The sequence below is a fragment of the Monopterus albus genome, unplaced genomic scaffold (assembly GCF_001952655.1).
Source record: "Monopterus albus unplaced genomic scaffold, M_albus_1.0 scaffold15.1, whole genome shotgun sequence".
NCBI classification, from domain to species: Eukaryota; Metazoa; Chordata; class Actinopteri; order Synbranchiformes; family Synbranchidae; genus Monopterus; species Monopterus albus.
The window spans coordinates 2,223,464-2,245,381 of NW_018127895.1; the positions used below are offsets into that span (position 1 = coordinate 2,223,464).

General features: G+C 41.0%; 1 protein-coding gene across 7 annotated transcripts in view; it reads right to left on the reverse strand.

Annotated features, from left to right (window-relative positions):
- Positions 1-21,918, reverse strand: part of lrba (LPS-responsive vesicle trafficking, beach and anchor containing) — a 180,951-nt gene that overhangs the window by 104,932 nt on the left and 54,101 nt on the right. For 6 of the 7 annotated variants that reach the window (XM_020591709.1, XM_020591705.1, XM_020591704.1 and 3 more), the window contains exons 30-35: positions 17,667-17,836; positions 15,302-15,386; positions 14,880-15,013; positions 14,032-14,093; positions 2,984-3,048; positions 1,272-1,380 (exon numbers count right to left, since the gene is read on the reverse strand). In XM_020591709.1, the coding sequence (XP_020447365.1) occupies positions 1,272-1,380; positions 2,984-3,048; positions 14,032-14,093; positions 14,880-15,013; positions 15,302-15,386; positions 17,667-17,836 (625 nt within the window). The remainder of the gene's footprint in view (positions 1-1,271; positions 1,381-2,983; positions 3,049-14,031; positions 14,094-14,879; positions 15,014-15,301; positions 15,387-17,666; positions 17,837-21,918) is intronic. The other variant, XM_020591706.1, reaches the window with a different exon arrangement.

Consider the following 21,918-nt stretch of genomic DNA (forward strand, 5'->3'; position numbering starts at 1 on the left):
CAAGCCTGCAGTTAGATAGGGGGGCACAGGGGTAAATTAACACTACACAATGTTTGGGTAGTGATATACGCCAAGCGTGATCTCCAGCCTCAGGCTACTTCAGTGCATGCATGTCAGTTTGTGTGTTTTTGTTCGTCTGTGAGTGTGTGTTCACGATTAGCACAGGGTTATGTTTGAAAACTAAACATTTATCCTGTAAGTTTGCCATGACTGATCCTGAAACTTGATGGACAAGTCTCAAGTAGTCACTGGATCAGATCCTCTGTGCGTTCACTGGCTGCTGCCCCAGCAGTCTGAGAGGGGAGATGGATCAGCCCACTGGAGTACTGTGCACATTAACTGGCATTTTTGTTTACATTTTTAAGCAAGGTCATGGATTAAATATATTCACTGACAGAGCAAAGGAATAACAAACTATTACTGAGACTTAAGGCAATGGGTCTCCAACTAGAAATGAACTTCACTGTCTGAAAATAACAAGTCTGAAGTTCCCGTGGATCTCACAGAAGGATAAACAGTACGGCAGACAAATTATGCATGGTAATAGTTGTTCTTGGTACAAAGCAAAAAGCTGCACTATTGACATTCACTAGTTCTATCTTGTTAATTTTCCCCTCACAGAATACCACAGGGATGAGGTTTTATTGTAGGTCATCCTGGAAAATAATCTTCACAGGTAAACACCACTTTTATGATGTTTGAAGCCCAAATATGATTGCCAGAAGTAAAAACCTATTGTTAGGCTATAAACTACAGCACAGTCCCATGACTTCAGCGTCACCACCGCGGCTTCCAACTTGTAATTTGATTTAACATACTTACCTGTTCTACAAAATCCCTTCGTCTTAGTGTGACCCGATCTAGCTAGTGATCACGGCTGTGCCAGTTAGAATAGTGAGCGAGTTCAAATACAGCAAGGCTGTAAAGGCAGGCTAGTGAACAGATGAGTCTCAGTGTTCGGTGTGATGATGTTTAATGTGGTCTCATTTAGCCACTTGTTAGAAACTGCCTTTTAAGACAAATGAAGGGTATAAGAAATAACAAGTGGGGTATTTACTGATGTATTTTATATCATAGACAAAACATGAAAATGTATTGGTCATATGTTAACCACAAACCTTGTTTCATGTGTCTAACCAAAGAACCATTCAAAAAATCACAACACTAATATTTCCCCACACCTACACCCCCTTACATATTAATGAAATTATCTCAACAGTCCTTTTGTTCTCATACTTGTGCCTTCTTGCCAGAACAGTGTAGCATCTTACCTCAAACTCCGCATGTTTATGGATGTCTTCAGCCCTCTGTCGGTTGAGGATAAACTCAGCTTCATTAGCGACACGAACTAGGTGGTCCTTCATGGTGTGACTCAGCAGTCTGGGGAGACGGGAGATGATCAGCCCACTGGAGTACTGCGTGCATTAATTGGTATTTTTGTTTACATTTTTAAGCTAGGTCCATGGATGGCAGTTTACTTCAATCAGTAAAAGAAAAAAAAAATGCCTGAAGGCAGGTACTTCAGAAGATCATAAAATGAGAGAGTATTTAAAACATCTGTTTAACAGTGTGACAACCCAGAGAGAGAACAACCATGTAATATCCATAAAATGGCAAAAAGGAACCATGCAAAACAAGCAGAAAATCTAATTTGAAAACAAAACCAAACCAGATACATCCTTTAACTGTGGCACAGGTGCTAATTGATCTGTTAATGATACGCATCTGACAGAAGGGAGGATCGCTGCCCATGTTGCTACATATACAGTCTACCTTGCCCCCTCTTCTTATCAGTGTTTGTGAAACATGCATGTTCTCTGTGTGTAGGTCGACGAAACCTGGCTCCAGCCCTAAAGGTCAGGACTGTGCAAAGTGGAACAATAACAGACCAGGGGCCAGAGAGGAGGCCCAGGCTAAGGCTGACAGTGGGGTGGGGGTGCATGGGCCAAGGGATGACTGTAACCTAAGCCTGCTGTTTCAGCACAGGGCAGCAGGGGAGCAGAGGTGCTGGGGCCTCTGCAGCCTCTATGGCTCTGTACAGGTCCTGCTATCAGTGACCCAACCACTGCCCTCTTTTATGGTGCAGTGCACTCAAGACTGTAGATATGGACAAAACAGACTAAAGGCATTTTTAAAAGACTGTAAAATCAGGGCAGTAAAATACGATTCTATGAAGCCAATGTCACTGTAGGCCACCTTTCCACAAACTGTCGAAAATAAATTCTAAATTAAAGATAGCTGTTCCAAAATGAACCTAGGCTGGACAGCTTGGGCATAACATAATGACTGTTAGGGCTACAACTAACAATCATTTTCATTATTGTTAATCATCTGGTCTTAAAAATAACTCTGTAAATAGTGAAAAATACCCATTACTTTTTAGGTTGATACCCTCAAATTGCTTTTATTGTCCTTCAAACAGCCAAAAAAAAAAGTCTGTAATTAAGAAATACGTAGCATTTTTTGCTAAAACTAACAATTACTTGCATACTGTATCAAAATGGCTGCAGATAACATTTCTGTCAAAGCAATGAACTGACAAAAATCAGCTCTAATATCTGGATTTATAATAAATAAAACGGTTAGCAAGGTAGGAAATTTTGAAAACACAGAAGGACAGTGGGAAATCAAGAACAACTTCCTGTGTGTCAAAGGAAAAAGCGACCAGAGCCCCCGTTACATTCTACCTAACCCTTCTCCTTTTCCCAAATCCCTCCAGGATGAGCAGGTATTGAATGAAACCTTTAACTCCATCCTTGCTCTCCCAATCCCATCTTCACTCCACCCCAGATCAATTTTTGTGCAGAATGTTGAAGAGCCACCCTATCACAAGGGCTTTGTGGCTCTAGGGGCCTGAGGGGCTTTGATGTGAGATCCAGGAATGGTGAAAATAGAAAGTGGCTGATGGGTAGAGCTTGGAAAGATAATGAAGCAGTGCTGCTGCAAGGAGAGCAGATAGCACTAGCAGGTCACAGTTACCTACCTGCCTTCATTGACCAACTCGATGAAGGCTAGACCTGCATTCTTCTGGATGGAGTTTTGCCATTCCTGAAAGAAAACACAAACAATACCAATACATTACTAACAGAACTTTACAAAGAAAAACAATGGCAAGCCATGAAATTGTGAAATTTGCCAGATGTGAAACAGATGGGCTACATTTGGACACAGCATTACCTTTAGGATAAAAGATGTGCTTCATAGAAAAAAGCAACTGTCACTGGGTGGCAACCTAGTCCAAAAATCCTAGCCCTGTATAAAGCTATTCTTCAGTACCTCTATAATCTTTCATGCCACTACAGGCCATACAGCATCTAAAAGTATCGACCAGCTGCTTTGGTCAGCACAGGCAATATAATTAGCTGGCAAACTAGTGGAGAGGAGTGAAAGAGCAGTGTTGAGAGTGAATTTATCACAAGTAAATACCGAAATTTCCTCCTCTCTTTGACTAACGTTATGGTTCAAGGTGTCAGTCTAAACAATCCGACCACAGCTGCGTGTGACTTTAAATCCTCAACTTTGAAAGGACAACGAGTGAAGGGAAACTCAGCGGTCATCATCTTTCATGTTCTGTTCAATATTTCAACACCTTCAACACAACCGTCTAAAAGAATAATAAAGCAACAAGGTCATGGGGCCTGTCTGAACCTCACAGCGCTTTTTCCCCTTCTTCCTCTCTGGGGAGATGGAGAAATGTGCCAAAACCTCAGGTTAGAAACCCAAAAACTCTTTAAAAAAAATCATTAATCACAGCTGCAACTAGATTCCAAATTATACAGTCTTTATTAAAATCATTTTCTGATATGCATATGTGTAGCAGTGTTTTGTTCAAGCTTATAGAAATCCTCATGCCAACAACTGATTGAGTTAAGAAATTAAATGAGTCACAAAACAGTGAAGTGAACCACTGTACCGTGTATGTGTATTTTAGCAGAAACCTTCCCTCCTGTCAACCATCTCTTGAGATGATAGAGGAAACTGTGTGTTTATATAGAGACTGGCCTTTCAGAAGAGAGACCCCAAAGGGACGTGAATACGGGCTACGAGGAGGAAGGAAAGATCAGTTTACAAGAATTTCTAATCCACATCCAAACATATTTGTACATATATGATGATTTTCAAATCTATATATTGCTAATCAAGTACTAAATCAAGAGAAGCCATTATTCTGAAGTGCCTGGGCACTGTCACCCTGTAACCAACTGCACGTCACAGACAACAAGCCAACGCTTAACCCCAGTTCATGACTGCTTTTTGTCCTGAAGGTCCATATTGGCACTGACCACGTATACAATACACTCCAAATAAAGAGGGCACAGAGGGAATAAAAATCTGGCTTTGTGAGAGGGAACACCGTTTTGGAGCAGAGTACTGGCAGAGGGTTTTGCAACTGAGGCTTGCTTTGAAGGACGTGTGTGAGAATAGCCTTGGGGCCTTCTGAAGCCCAGACTGAAGGACATTAACTGTGAGTGTTAGGCTGAGACTGTGGGGATATTTCAGATTGGGCCAGACTGTACTAGATTTTAAATAAACACCACAGGAAGTAAGGCAGTAAATAGTTGTACTCTGGAGAAACAGAAAGCAGTGAGCAACAATAAATTCCCTTAATGTGATCTCTCCAAAATCCCTTGGACTACGATGGAGGAGGCCAATAGTAACCTAAAAACTTCTTCAGCAGAAATAAAAAGATTATCTCTCCAAAGGGCTTTGGCTCCAATTTAGTTCTGACAAAGGGCGTGGAGACTATTGGCATTTCAAGGACACAGACGAAGGTGATTGCAAGACTAATGGTGTCATTATGGGCCAAGATATGGCTCTTCTGGTTAAATTTAAAAAAAGCAATGACCCTGATCTGAGGGACATCTCCTGGTGACAAAAAGGACACAGCGACAGGTCAGCAATGGGATATTGGATTTTGGCTGCCCTGGTCAGCAGTGTCACAGCTTTTACGGCCGCGATAGGGGCCATGACCACAGCGCTCCTGATGAGAGGATACAAGCAGCCATTTGTGACCTCTCACCTTTAACCTGACCTTCTAACAGATGATAGAATGAAAGAGAGGGAGGACTGTCTCTTGATCCTGATCAGAAACTAGTCAGACAGATATTTTGGTTATGTTTACTGTTACTATAGAAGCTACACTTTGTTCACGTTTTTGCTTGTGAGGGTGTGTATGAATGAAAGTTTGAATCTATTCATGGAAATGTCTGTCTCAATCTGAAGTCTATAAGACAGCTCTGTTTGGTCTGCGTTCCATGATGATGGCATTGAGTCTAAACACACATGCCATGCACTTCCGCCATTAGAGCTGATTATCCATAATCAACATCTAAATATACCACTACCACTAGTGAGAAAACACAGACCTCCAGAGCAAAATCGCCCTTCAAACATCAGGCTTGCCACAACACAAGGAAAACATTTTGCAACACTGAAGAAAGAAATGTCTCAGCTCTCCGAAATAATAAATATGTCAGTTGTGCTTTTCCATGGCATCACTCATAATCACAAGTATTTGTTGATTTGAAAGGCCACAGGAAATCAACTTTAGATGAGATGACAAAAACATAAATCCTTGTGTCAAATGTCGTGGTTGTGCAGCAGAAGCAAAATGAAAAAGGCTCAAAACTACTGTCTCTCCCCCCCACCCCCCAAATATAGTTTCATTACATGTTGAGATAAGATTGCAATAAGACAAAAGATGTTCAATTAACCCAAATAAATCTGTCAGCGACTGCTTTAATGAGCAACATAGCAAAAACAGTTGGTGGCAAATCGTGAGTTAATGATTACAAAAAAGGACACACAAGGAAACGGTCTATTGTAGTTGTGTGACCTAAATGTTTATGAACAGCAATCTGATATCAACAGTGACCAAAGAAGGAACCGAGTGTGGATCAGTAAGACAAAGAGAAAGCGTAACAATTCTGTTAGCGTAAACTATTAAATATGTTATTCATTATTGCCCTTCTAACTTTCTCCTGCCAAAGTCGGTTTGTTGCTTATTGATGCCATCTGAAACACTTGTGTGTACAGTATGAATAACATAACACCAGTGTGTCTACTCCAGCTCTCTACAGTCCACATGTGCATCTTCAAAGGGTATCTGCTTAAAGAAAAACAGACACTCATATTAGAATTTGCCTCAACAAATTCATAAGTAAGAGAATTTTACTGATGTTCAAATATTTGTGCTGCAGCATCTCAAGAGCTTTATGGATTCACTCAAAAACAGGACCTAAAGCCGTGATACCCCAAACAGACAAACCAAAAATATGTTAGAACAGTCCAGCTGTGCTGCACGAAGTTTAAACACAAAAATATATACTATTCTTTTCATGAGCCAGCAGTGCAAGTATATATAGCAATAAAAACACACTCCTTTTTAAAGAATTAACTTTTAAATTTAAAGTAACTTGCAAAGAGATGTTTGGCTGATTTAGCTTAGTGTTGGCAGATTTTAATGACGTTCAAAGAAAAATGCTTAAACAAAGTACAGCCGTTTCAGCAGCAAGTGGGGCAGTCTCTTAATACCTTTCTATTTCCAAAGTCGCTCTTTTGGTGAGAGCAGCATGGAGCTTTCATGTCTTCTGAGCTTGGCTTTGAGGTGATGAGAAAATGTCAGGATAAATCACCAGCCATCTGAAGACATAAGTAATCTCAGCCATCAGAACCTGAATACGCATAATAATTAATCTGATGTTGCTAAATTATCCACTTTCATGTGTAGACATTAATACATATTAGTGTCACAGTTACCATGACCATAACATAGTTTAGACTGAAGTTAATGGTATTAAACTTTTGTGAGCAGGTTCAGTGTTTGGATATTGTAGCATATGTTTGGCTATTATAAAGTCTTCTTGGGTAAGTCTTGGGCTATTTATCACATTCTTCCTGGCAGCTCCTCTCAAGCTCCTTCAGATTTGATGGCAAGCGTCCGTGAACTGTCCGTCTCTCCACAGATGTTGTATGGGGTTTAAGTCTAGGCCACTCAAGGACAGAGAGTTATTCTGAAACCACTCCAGTGTTGTCTTGGCCATTTGCATTGGGTCATCGTCAAGTTGAAAGTTGAGGTTGCCCCAGTCTCAAGTGCTTTGTATTGTGGAGCACGGTTTTGTCAAGGACTTTATTACTGTATTCATCTTTCTCTTAATTCTGACCAGTCTCCTTGTCCCTGAAGCACCCACATGCTTCGCTGTAGTGATGGTATTAGCTAGGTGATGAGCAGGGCCTGGTGTCTGCTAGACATGGTACCTGAAGACTTCCATTTTTTTGTCTCATCAGCCCATCTCATCTTTTTGCTCATGATCCCAGGGTCCTTAAAATGTCAAACTCCAAGCAGGCTGTCATGGGCCTTTTACTCAAAGTACCTTCCCTCTAGCCCCTCTACCATAAAAGCCTGACTGATGAGAGCTGCTCAGCTGGTCGTCCTTCTGGCACGTTATAACAGCTCTGCAGAGTACTTCTGAAGCTCCGTTGGAAAACCACTGGGTTCTCGAGAACCTCCCTGATGAAGGTTCTTCTGTCCTGACCTCAGTTTGGCTTACAGCCAATTCTAGGCAGAGTTCTGGTTATTTCAAACGTCTTCCATTTCCCAGTTACTGAGGCCACTGTGCCCTATTCGAAGCTTTAGAAATGGTTTTACACCCTTGCCCTTATGTGTGCCACAGCACAATTTGCCAATTTAACAAAAAATGTTTCTCACTGTCATTTTGGGTTATTTAGTGTAAAGTCATGCGTAAAAAGTGGCAATTTATTCATCTTAAAATTTTGTTTACAACAGTCAATTGCAAATGGGATGATGTTTGAATAATGGTGTACATCCATTATTCTGTTTGTGTCATTTACATGTTCCTCAAATATAAAAATATTTAAAAAGCCATTAATTACTCAAGAAACCCATCACAAAAGACAAAACATAAATAAAGCTGGAAACAGGACTCGTCTAAGTGGAATGAACATCATTGTACCAGCCAAAGGATCATACTGACAGGAACAACAGTATGTCCTCAAACAAATGAGCCTTTTAATAACAGTTGTTTTAAACATAGCCCATAAATGTCTACACAATGCACAATATCTAAATTCCTGTATTAATCTCTGTGACAGCAACTGATTGTTATCAGCTGCCTTATCACAATGTCACAAACACTGTGTACAATGATCGTCAAAATCACCTTGTGCAACTCCTCTGAAGCATGACTGGGACTAAATATATTGAAATTTCCTGAGTGAAAAGTAAATCATGTCCAAGATTTGACTCTCTTTTACCAGATCAAAAACGCAGGCTAGTGAATTTCCATTCCAGATCTGAGCTAAGAAGCCAAGAGATGATTGTATCAGCAGGATGGCTAAGAGAGGATAGCAAAGGGAGAAACATAAGAATACATTCCACGATCTTATAACTCAGGACCTGTCTGGTAAGAAAACAGTACATTAACTCTGCCTGTCAGAAGGAGACAGCTCTCTCAGGGAAATTCATTTATTTGAAACATGATTATATGTTGTGTATAAATAACCAACCCTTCATGTCACTTGAGGCCCCCTCCAGCCCCAAGCCACTTGAAGCCAGTTCACAGTAGAACCAACTGGGAGCCAAATTAAAAGCCACTCGGTTTTTCTGGGAGTCTCACGTTCAATTCTTCCCTCACAGCTAGACTTTACTTCCTGTCAGGAAACCTCCTTGACCTCCAGCTCTTCCAACACGACACACCTCACCACCCCCACTCTGGCTGCATAGTTGGCAACGATAGGGAGCCTGCAGAATTAAGTGCCAGTTGGTGTTATTGTGTTTTCTCTACGTCTCACTGGAGAGTACCTTTTCAAAGAATATCCAGAAAGATTATTCTCTTAACTAAAGAGTGATGGCAGGGAGACTGAGCTGTGTGGCTGGGCTGTAAAGGGCCATAGAAGCAGAGCGAGGGCGAACAGGGAGAGAGTGAAAAATAACACTTTGATTTGCACTGATCTTGGACCTTATGTGTCTCTTTAACAGCACAGCAGGGTGTGTGCCTGACTGTGAGGAAAACGATGGGGAAAGGATTTTTGTCCCCTGGTTTCATCACATTCCTCACCACTTCTCTCAACTCTCTCTCAGCTCCCCAAGTGCTTCATACAACACGGTCTGTTCTTGATCCATCAAAGCCTCACTTACTGGGGAGAAGAAATATGTCCACTGACAGATATAAATTGCTACTGAGCAATATAATCAACAGATCCTACTTACACCAACATAACTTTAAAAATAAGCACCTAACAAAGTCAAAAATATATATATACATACAAAAATAAATGCGTTTATAGCCCAACTTGCTGTTTTTTTTCAAGCCTCCTCAGTTACCCATTGCTTCCCTTGTTTCTCAGATTATGCTATTGATTGAGTGGAGCATGATGACCGTGCACTCACGACCTGTTCCCTGTCCCCTGCAGGGGCTTAAACTTCTATGCCTCCACCACTCTCTACTTCTAACCTGGAGGTCAGAGGGTCAAGGGTCAGGAGGAGCCAAGTGTTTGGGGAAGTCAATGTCTCCCTCCCTGCTGACTGAGAGAGAGGTGCCCATCTGTTAAACAGGTTAACTTTGTTGAGGCTGGATGGGAACATACGATAATGTGCAGTAACTGCATTAGCAGGTTAACACTGATCTTACTGAACTAATATTAAAGGATCATCTGCAACAAAATGTTATTTGCTTAGATCACAGATGGTGTGTATACTGTATGTCAAAGTTCAATAAACCACTAAGTTGAAAATAATTTAGAATGCAACCATTTAAATGTGTAATTTCTAAATACCACATGTTAAAATTGAAAAATTGATGCCAATTCTATATAGTAGTGCAAATGATTTATTTCACCAGATTATTCATCTCCAAGCTTTCTGCTGCCACCTAAAGTTAATGGCGGAGACTAAAACAAGGCAAAAGGTCTATAGCTATGCTAGCAGCTCTGTGAGGCACAGGAGTGCTTTGAGCTAAATGCTAACATCAGCAGATTCACAATTCTAAAATGCTAATATTTAATAAATAAGCTTTACTGTATTCATCATCTTCAGTTAGTGCTTATATTTGCTAATCAGTGCTAAACATAAAGTAGAGGTGAGGCTGATGAGAGTGTCATTTTTGCAGGTGTCTGGTTAAATAAAGTTAATGGACAAATTAGATTATGACCTCCTGGTGCTGGAAGATAAAGTTGGGAAATCACCAAGAAGAACTCGTACTGAGAGGGGCACAAATGTTTCTACCAAGTTTCATACAACATCAATTAGTAAAAGCTGAGAAATTTCACTACATAGCTGGAAACGCTGACCTGTTGGTGGCACTAGAGGAAAAGTCAGGAGATCACCAAAGAGGGATTCATTCTGCAGGGACCATGAATGTCCCTAACATAACGACTCTCTTTTCAGAAAGTGTGTTCCACCTGCTCTGGCTGATTCACTGGTTTCACTGTGTTTTTCAGGAGATACACAGAAAGTGCCCATCTGTTGTTGCAAGAATAACCGTTTCTGAAAAGACAATGCTGCAAAATGTTATAAATCCAAATTTATGTTTTGATTGCCGTGAACACCACATACAGCATTGTACTGAGGTGGAGTAAGATATTTTATGATCTACACCTAAACAAATAAAAACAAAATGATCTTAAGTGCTATATATCTGACATAAGTGAAAAATGTTTGTTTTATTTAAAGTGAACAGACCCTTTAACATTTAAACAACAGAAGAAAATGCATATTAAGGAGCATTACTTTGTGCAATTATACCACACTGAACACCGAAACAGTCTAAAACATGTTTAACATTATTATTATTTTCGAGTAGTGAGGAAGAGCAGTCTTTCCTACAGTATCTGGTGCTGACCGTCATTAAACCAGCATCCTTCCACTCCATGTACAGGATGCAGTTCTGATGAATGGCATAAGGATAGATGGGCTGACAGAGGGGCCAGACAATAATGGTTGATCTACAGGACACAAATGCAGCTACTGAGGAGATTTATGGGTCTCTGCTCACTGTAGACTGTCCAGTATCCGATGAGATGATTTCTCAAAGCTCTGGACAGACAGCACTGAGCGCTATGGAAAGCTCTTTCTCTTGTCCAAGCCCATTATTTATTAATCTGATGTTTTGGGTGGAAGCCACTTCAAGAAATGCACCCAGGAAACAACACACTGGCCATAAATATGACAAAGATAGGAGAAAACAAGTGTGAGAGGGAGAGGGAAACTGTCTAGGCAAATCAGAGCCATAGGGAAAAAGGAGAGAGTGCCTCTTTAGACCCTCAGTAGATGGTCACTAGAGAACTCCTATGATACCCATGTAATATGCAAGACCTGCTATCAAGAAGCCATCACATTCAATAACCTAGAAAGGATTATGATGTTTTGATACTCACCTTATAAAACATCCCCATTTACATGAAACCATCTAATTAGCACCTATGTATGTATCACATGCTAATTTGAACTTGTCAAAGGATGGACAAACAGGGTACTGTTCCAACTTAAGAGTCAGTGGTGGGAGCCTCTTAAACCAAAGGTTCATTATATATGTGTGTGTTGAGTCATTACTGCTGTCTAATTGGTGTTACACTACTGTGTATGCATCCAAAAAACTGGTTTAAAAATGTAGGAGTATTCCTATTTACAGATTGAATATGTACAACTGAGCTGAAATACCAACTGACAGAAAATCAGCATCGACTTTGACAATGGAGTTATTGTAATTTTAAACAAACCAAATCACTGGTTGCAGCCTGTCACACTAGTCTTCTCTGATAGTTAAATGAATCCTTTTGGGTTTTGGGCTGCTGTTGGATAAAGAAAGCAATTTAAATGTCAACTCGTACACTGGGAAACTTGTCTTTTTTTTTTTTTTTTTTTTTAACCAGGTCAACATCAGTATCACTCTGATATTTTATAGACCAATCAATTAATGGAAAAGCGAATCTGCTGATTAATCAATAATGTAAATAATAAAGTTAGTTACAGCCCTAAGATACTGAACAGCGAGTGTCAGTGCCTGATAAAGTGTCAGGCACAGTTTATGATCATTAATCCTCACTTTGTATATTCAGCAATCCCTTCGGATCAATATTATAGCACAAAACAAGGCAGCATGCCACCCCAACAGTTAATGTCTGATCAAATGGTCCTTTAATTGGGAACACTGTTGCAGTTGTTTAGAAATGGAGTGCTATCAAACTGCGGTTTACAATCACCTCCTCAATGCTCAGCTGATGTGGCCACCAATGCAACTTTCATAGGATCCCTGATTAAAAACTGCTCTGCAGTCCCCAGCCTCCTGACCTCTCACCCTGGCTCCACTCCATCTCAAAGCTTGGGAAATTAATTAAAATTTCTCCAGAGATGGCATCGCATCGCATCTCCAATGAAAGTGCGAGGGGTGGAGGGGTGAGAATAATCAATCAATATCATCTCCATCTACTCCGCTTGCTGTCTTGAAGGCAGGAAGAAGTCATGAGATGGTACTTCCTGTGAGAAGGCTGAGAGAACTGAGCGCTTCCTGTGCCAGAGGGCCCAACAAACCTGCTAAATAATGTCATCAATCATGGCACTGGCTCAGTCTCACAGCCCCACAACAAGAACAAACACACAAATAATTATACATTGTGATGTAGCCCAGAGGAAAGTCTGTCTCTGTTTTCCTCTTTTCCCCAGTGAGAAGCAGCGTATCGCCCTTACCTACCTACCCCCTCCTTCCCTCTTTACACAACAATAAAATTACATTTGCATTAGCTGTGAGAAAATTTGGTTGGATGATTTATTGAAGCAATCAACACTATGCTGGCCAATCTCTGGTTCTCTCCCTGACAGAGAGAGAGAGAGCACAGAGAAAGGAGAAATAGCTTGGGCTGGGGGACCAACGGGGGACGCAAGGCATGAGCTGTGCAGTGGCACAATCACCAAGATTTTGCCTTTGATTAGATTAGCATTAAACAACACCCTGACAGATATGACAAATAGGTGCATTAGAAGCTGTCATTCTTCCCTCGTTGGTTTTCTATCTGGCTTTCACTCTTACTATTCCTTCATTTCTGAATATTATGGGGCTCCCATGCCCTCCGTGTGTCCCACTAGCCCTAATCTATGCATGGCCACAGACGTGCAAACAGATGTGTAATCTCAGTGTATTACCTTTTTAGAGAAGAAGCAAAGTGAATAATGGGGACCCAACAGGATATAGGGGTTAAAAGAGGGGGAAGGTGGAAGAAATTTGGTCAGATGACAGGCACTTTTTCTTTAGAAAATAAAGCTGATAAAAAAAAGTGCAGCAGCGAGAGGTGCATCATTAATCAGATATGTTTTTGTATTATTGGAGAGCTTTGTTTTTTCATGAGGTGCTTTAAATGGTAAAGAGTCAAACAAACAGGGCCAGAGGGGAGTCATCTGTTGTCCTTGTCATTGTGTGGGTGTGTGTACAACAACTGTTTGTGTGTTACACTATGAATAAATACACTTTCTGTATGAGATGAATTTACATGTAAATATGAGGTATTTGGTCCACAAACAGGAACTTAACAGCTTTTGGTGACTGTGTCTCAGCCATCTTGAAGTGATCTAATGACATCCCCGACTATTGATCAGCCCACGCCTCCTTATGATCCCTGAATTAGTATTCATGAATCCAGCAGCGCCTAAATAAACTTGGCAACAGAACACCCACAAGACAACAGAGAAGAGAGGGATAATCAATTCAAAGCACCATCAAATCTACATTATCCCTCCTCATCAGTTTGGTCCAGGCCACAAGGGCCGGCGCTCAGGTCAAAGGTGACGTGGACAGGTCGGCCACCCTTGACCCTCAGACCAATATTTGCAGCCAAAGATGCCTTCTCTCCATTTTCTCTGCCCTAACTCAGCGACGGGGTGAATGCAGAAAGGTAGACAAGGTAGTGTGGAGGAAAGATAAGGAACTAGATGGCTCACTGTCCACTCTAAGCTGTGGATTTACTACACTCAAGAGGGGGTCCAAAGACATGGATAAGAAAAGATAAAGATGCCAGACTTGCCTGTGAACACAGAAGCATGACGAGCTCCACTACTGAGCTGCTGGACTTCATACACACCAGGCCTGCAGAAACACAAAGAGAAAGGGAGTCAGAAAGTACTGTACGACTGACAGTCAACAATGTTTCTGCGTTTAATTTCATAAAGCTTCCTGGATACTTGTGGAAATGCACACATATGCACAGACAGGGATTACCTAACACTGTGCCATCTGCAAAAGAGCAGATAGTACTGATGGGCCTAATGAGCCGACATGATGTTACTGTAAACTAATACATATTTGGGCCTTGTATTACAGGCCTGACTTGGCCAGCATATGTCCCATTGATCCCTAATGGCGAGACCTAGGCTTTTAGAGGGCAGGGGGCCACTAGAGTGTCCACAGTCTGCTGCAGAGGCACAGACGGAGAGAAGGACGAGTAGCCTTTGGTCTTTCGGTTGCTCTTCATATGACACATACACACATGCATGCACAAGCATCACACGCAGACACACCTCCCCCTGGCTTCTCTTCAGGCCCCCCCTGCAGCTATCAATCAACTTTCCATTTTGTTTGGTGGCAGCAAACATCCAAAACACTGCTATTAGTGGCCTGGCCTCTGACCTGGCCCATTGGAAAGCTTCTGCATTACTACCAGCTCTTGGCCCATCATACACTTACAAAAGCTCTGGATTAACAAGCAAAAGATGTTGGTGAATTTAAATGAAAATGGCATTTGTACAGTAAAATGCACAGACGTGACATCCTGTGAGGGTAATCATGAAAACGTCAAGAAATTTTCAGGGAAAAAAAAACAGTATGAACCAGTCTATGTGTGTATCTGCACTGTGACTATGATTCTGAACTCACTTGTGCCCTCAATGAGAAGCTCTTGGCCGTGGCTGCCCAGCAGGGTCCGAGAGAGAAAGGGGGCAAAATCCACAAAGATCTCTCTCAGCAGAGGAGCCGCCTTCTCCAGAGCATGCTCCAGACGCTCTGAGATACTAAAAATGTGAGGAAGTAATCCAAACAGCATATGAACACATGAACAGAGTACATTATGAGAAATATAAAACGTCATGCAGCTCCAAATAACATCTAGTTTTAAAAAAGAGCTTCAGTAAAGTATCTGGTTTTAATGTGGTAGGGGAAAAATGGAATTAGGAAAAGGCAACAATAACCAAATATGCATAAATAACTGTGTATGCTCATGTGAAAAAAAAAATAGCTGACTGTGTGTGTGTGTGTGTGTGTGTGAGAGAGAAAGTGAGAGAGAAGGGAAGATGAATCACCTCATACTGGGGGCTGTGTTCTGGGTCACAGGGGAGAGCGAGGGGACAGATGGCAGGCTAGGGCTGGCTGGAACCTGGCCGCCTGCTGCAGGGAGAAACCAAAGAACTCTGTTATTAGTCTGGATGTTGGACAAGAATAGGATGCAGGATGCACACACACACACACACACACACACACACACACACACACACACACAGAGAAATACATTATACAACCAAGGCTGCAGCATAGACCTGTGTGAAAATATGCTTCTGATGAAATTATACACTGGTCTCCATTCAAATGTACAGAACACGGGGCTTAATGGTTGAAGAGCTGCATAGTGGATGATGCACTCCCAACGTGTCTTCCTTATCAATTTACAATTCAGAGATTTTCATGATGGAAACCTTTACATTGTATAAGGCCGATAGGTTTTCAGCTACAATCATACCTTAAACAGTGTGAATCGTTTCTGGATGGCATTTCTTTTATATTTCAGTCATATATCAAGCATGTGAAATATTAAGTACAGTGTATTTGTTAGAAGTAGCAATGTCCCAATACCAATTATCAGGTATTGGGTCGATACCACCCTCTAGTACTCATACTACCGAAAGATGTCTGAAACTACACACTGATACCACTTAATAGCAACATTACATTAACCTCACACTGGTTGAGCAGGTCGTTAGGCAGAAGAGAAGAAATGTTAGCAGTGTAACAATATTTTAAGATGAATAATGATGACAATTGAGCTCTCTCCTCTGCGCTCACAGACATGGACACAGCAGGCAAGATGACAACGCCCGACATGGGCAACAAAACCTGCCACTGCTGAAGAGAGAATGAGCGCATGTGTTAAACAAGCAGAAAAGAAACTTGCAGAACTGCGACATCTTGAAAATCTGTTGCCCTTTGTAAAAGCTGAAACCAAACGGCTCCTATAGAGCATGTATGTACAGTATGTGTCCAGCAGAGAGCCTACAGATCAGCGTGCACCCTTTTTAATTAAAAAGTTAAACTGGTGACTGTGGCATGTGCTTTTTTGGCATTTTGGGTGGGGGGTTGTAAAATAATTTCATCCTAAAAGAGGGCTGCACTCCTAAAAAGGTTTAAAACCCTAGTTAGAAGTAAGTAATTCTTCCAGTGTCACACCTGTGTTGGAATGTCAGATTTTACACCCTCCTGTTAATTTTTTAAACTGTTTTTTTTCCTCCAAGTCATTACATACCGATTTACCCCTCTGGGCTGTTTTTGTGACCGTTTCATTATACATCTAAAAGGTGCTTTATGACTCCATTCTGGAGACAGAGGAACACAAGGTAAAAAGTCCATGTTTGATTGATCTGGCAGTAAATTCACTTCCCTATGGCTCATAAATAAGCTAATGCCCAGCTGAATATGGAGGAGGGGGAATTCCTCTGGTGTTTCAGAAGGCTTGTTTTTTCAGCTAAGACGGTCTCCGAGCAGGGATAACTCGTAAGGAATGACAGACAGTGTAATGTGGGCTGGAATGTGTGTGTGTGTGTGTGTGTGTGTGTGTGTGTGTGTGTGTGTGTGTGTGTGTAAGGTGTTAAGCAGCGCCATGTGGGCCTGGTGAGAGTATCCCTCTCAAGCTGAAGTAGCCCCTTCAAACAAAAAGCAGTAAATGAACGTCTCCATTAGTCCTCCCACTGCCCCACTAAAACACACACATACTCAAAGTGTATTTACTCAACACCGCTCACTGACACCGAGACAGCTATACATACAGCTTTAGCAAAAATCATTATTCACATGTGTGCACACACACACACACTCCACATAAACACATATTTCCAACCTGATTGTACATTCCTAAAACACACAAATCCCATTCTCACATCAGTCCCTCACACATATTATACATTTATACAAGGTGCCAAAAATGCCTAATTATTTACAGTCACTACTGAATCAATGAAATCAAAATTAGTGTTCATAAAGTTGAAATAAAAATGGTTTGACTGAAAATATTTTAATCATTTACCTTAATTCATACTTGTACCAGAAAGTACTGTAATATAAAATTCCTAATGTACAATGTACCGTAGACTGTTTAGTTTTTTATTTTCATTTTATGTCTTTTTCTAAGTCTGACTTATTTTTTTTACTTTCTCTATAAAACAGACTATAAATATTATTGTAATTACAACTGAATTGGTGTAAGTGAAATGTTTCACACTGTCCTCTCAAGCCTTTGATGACGATTACACTGCACAAACACAGCAGTATCATTCTACTCTCAGACGAACACCATCTCTAAATAAAGACTTTTTCTCACCAAACTAGTCTAGTCTATAAGTTAGCTGCCCTCACATCCCAATATTTGAGTGTGATTGAGTGAGCAGTGTGTGTACTCACTTGCTGCAGAATCTGCTGAGCTACTCTGGGAGGCATCGCCAGAAGACACCACTGCAACGCTGTCAACAGGTGTCCCAGCAGACACAGAGGCAGCAGTTGCTGCTGGGACGGGGGTGGACGTGCCTGGAGATGGCGTCATGCCCACTTTCTTGGGTGCAACAACAACACTCCTGTAAAGAGATGAGACAAAATGACAGAACTATTGTAAGAAAATGCTGATGATGCCAGTTCACAGCAAACTTCTCTTTTATGAACACAGTACAGTTTTAATAACACAAAGTCTAATCAGTCCATTAGCCTGGAAGAATAACTACACATATCTGACACTAAATACTTTAAAATGGCCACATTCATGTTGCCATAAACCAGTGGGACACCTGGACTAATAATTTAATTGTTTACTTGTCCATATCTACCTCTAACAGAATACAACAGCTCTGTGGAGAAAACAATCTTCACTTTTTTCCTAGACTGACTTCAGTGGGCACTTTGTGGATGATTTGATTTTCACAATGAAAACACATCTGTAGTTACTGTTACCTGCAATGCAAGGTACTTTTTTTTTTGGTGCAAAAAAAAAAAAACGTAGCCCATATTTAGTGAATGGTTCCGAAGCACAAACAAAAAAAAAATGTAATTAAATTCAAGCCTTCAAAAATTGCAAGCACAACCAGTAATATAAACAGATTATTTTGAAATCTTTGATACCTTGCCAACATGACAATTGGGTTTTGGTAGCAAACACAAAACTAGTAGTTTGTATTTATTCCATTACATCTGAAATGTCAACCTACAAAATATTTTTTCCTTCAGTAAAATATTTCCAAAGTTAGAGCAGGAAATATCTGAACAATAAATAAGATTAAAAAGACTAAATACTCAAACTATTATGGTTTGACACCCAGCCCTAACACATACAATGGCTTAGATTTACAAAAGCTTTATATCCATATGCACTATACCAAAATGTGTTGAGTCCTTAAATCAAACTGATCTTTCCACATTTTTCGTTCAAAGTACACACAAGTAAATAATCCTGATTAACAATAAAACAGAGAAAATCAGAAGTCTCACTGCACTGTCCTCCTCAAGACTCATTACAAACCATTTTTTAAAAATTCATTGACAGCTCGATAACACTGACACAGTTATCTGGGCAACAATATCACTGCCTCAAGTACCCTGTCCCTCCTTTAAAGTTACAGGAAGCGTTTCACGTAGTGTTGTGCTACGACTGAGTGGGGTTCAATTCCCATCCGGTGAATAGCACAGGGGAGGAGAGCGGCATGCAGATAAGCTGTCAGTTAAAACCAGGGCTCTGACAGCCCACTGGCCATATCAAAGAGAGCCTGGCCCTGCTTATCAGTGCTGACACAGGGGAAGCAGGGTCTAATCACTGGCTACTGCTCCCTCTCAGAAACACAAAGCAATGCAGGCTTCATACTTCAAATGCACGGAATTTAAACACAGAAAGAAGAGAACGGAGGCACACACACACACACACACACACAGAAAGAGAAAAACGACTGATATACATTCCTGCACTTTCCAGCAGTGCATGTGTATCCATGCTTTTATGCACACAGGAGGAAAGTTGACTCTGGCTCCCTGTGGTGCAGACAGATACCTGGCTGCAGTATCAAAGGCTGTACGCAGTTGATTTAGGGCAGCTGATCAGATCTATTAAAAGTTACTGTGAATGTTAAACCTTGACAGTTGACCTTTACTTCGAGTGATCTGTGATTTGAGAATAACAGAGCTACATTCAGATCCCAGCGGCATCCCAGTAGTGTTTAAAATACAAACACAAACTGAGAAGGTCCAGAGTGAAACAAAAAAAATGAAGCAGTGGAAGAGAGGAATGAAATCAGAATTGATAGCCAGAACGGTTGGAGATAAAAGTATCTGGTAACTTTTTTCTGTTTAGATAGTGAGTGGGTTGAATGGTGGTATCAAGGAGCAAGGGCGGCACTGACAGGAAGCACCCCAGGTGTCAACAGGAGAGACAGACAGCCCCGGGTGTGTGGAGGCTGGGGAAGGGTTTGTGTGTGTGTGTCCACAAATATTTGAATATATGCATATGAGTGTAAAAATAAATGCATGAGTGCACAAGTGTGTACAAGTCTGCCAGTGAACATGTCTGTGTACGTGTAGGCCTTCCATCTGTTCTCCAGCAAAGGCCCAGTGAATTATTCAGCAGGTCATTAGCCACAGTTGTCATGAGTTGGCCGCCCACGTCGATTAATCAGCCGTCAGCGGCCCCACTCAACCCACAGACAGGAGCCCAGGGCAGTGTGTGCACGTGTGTGTTCACTGGGCTGAGGCTGAATTATTTAAAGGCTTTCACCTACAACAGATAAGTGCAGTAAACACTGTGATTCCAGTAATCTATGCCATTTCAGGTAAAACAAGTAGAAGAACAAGTAAAGTGTCAGCGGTGTGTCTGTGTGTAAAAATACCATCCTCTGTAGTATTAACCTCAGAGCCAAATCTGAGGGAGGGAGGGGAGTGTGGCCCCCAGCAGAGCTTTGATCTCCTCTTTCACCTTGTTTCATGGAGCCATGTGAACACAAATACTCAAAATGTTATTCACTGACACTTCACACAGACATATCTGCATGCATACACACCACTTCATGTCCATGCTCATGTCTCCAGCTGTGACTGGATGAAGACATCAGTGATTTATGAGCGGAGCAACCGGAAGCTAAGGGCCCACAAAGTTGGAGGAGTGAATTTCAATATTTTTCATGTGTACTACACACAGTATGTATTCCCTGTTATACTGCTGAGTTCACTTTTGTTGTATACTGGTTGTATGCAGGTATAGAATAACAAAAACCACAAGATTAAACTTGCATACATAAAAACAAGGACATTGTGTGGTCAGTTGAAAGTAAAATACGGCTAATTTGTCAGGGCCTGGTCAAGACAGCCACTGTGACAGGACAGACCGTGAGACACGGAGGTGGGCGTGTGTTGATACGGGGCTACATGAGTGCAAAGGCGTAGAGGAGATGACATTTAGAGGTGGCACTATGAATGCAAGTTTGTATGCCCAGACAGCCAACGAAAAGATGACTCCCCATCTCAGGCCCAGTTTGTAAGCAGAGGAATCTGCCAACATGACAATGCTTCCAAACACACTGCAAAAATAACAGTTTCTGAAGAAGAAACAAGTGAAAACCATGGCCTGGATAAATGTGTTCCCTGATCTCAATCCAATAAAATGCCTTCGAGTATTTTAAAGGGGAAGGTAGAGCAACGAACCCCTCCAACAAAAAACAGTTGGGAAGAATAACAACGGGTGAAAAACAAACTTCTCTTTACAGATTTGTGCAAAACCATCATCATCCATGGCCAGGGGGACTGGAAAAAAGGTGAAGATACAAAGCTGTTTTTAATTACTTATTTATAAAATATGGACTTTTCACTGTAGTCTAGTCAAACTTTTTTTTTCAGATGCACTGTTTCCCCTCTTCCTGGTCAATAGCAAAATAAATAAAATGTATTAATATATTAGATTTGTAACTACTGTACTGTCGTTTCCCTGTACTTAACATTTTAGTGATATTGGCCACGTTTGTTGTACCCTGTAAATGTAGGAAACCAATTGGCTCCATGCTATTTATTTAGAACTTTTAGAAGTTTCATATATGTAGAAATGTGTACATATTTATATCTATACGCTAGTGTATGTAGACTATTTGTACATACTGTATGCACTGCAGTGCAGCCTAGTGCATCTTACATGCTAGAGAGGTATTCTTTCGTTGATCTGTATCTGTATTCTGTGTTTACTTTATGTGTAATGTTTCTGAAAAATATGTTTTTGGGATGTATTACTGGGCAATGTGGATTTCTCATAACAAAAGAATACAATACTGTACATGTGAAATAAAGTCAAACATGTCTGCTGGCTTGGCTCATGCAGGAGGACAGGCAAATCACAGCGGTAGTACTCAGAGAAACAGTTTAACAGAAGGCATTTTAATGTATTTTATCACTACAGGTGGACTTATGTGAAGTACCCACAGCACTGAATTCCTCATTTACGCAGCCTTTTGCAAATTGTTGTGTAAAATATAAAAGGGAGGCCTTCACTCTTTAAACTGTTTGTGTCTGACATATTTACCCTCTCCCTAACAGTCACAACACTTCACCATCAACACAACTCATCTCTACGTCAGTTCTCGCATGCATGCGGAGTCTACTGCCAGGAATGCAAACAACTGCACTATGTATATCCCAG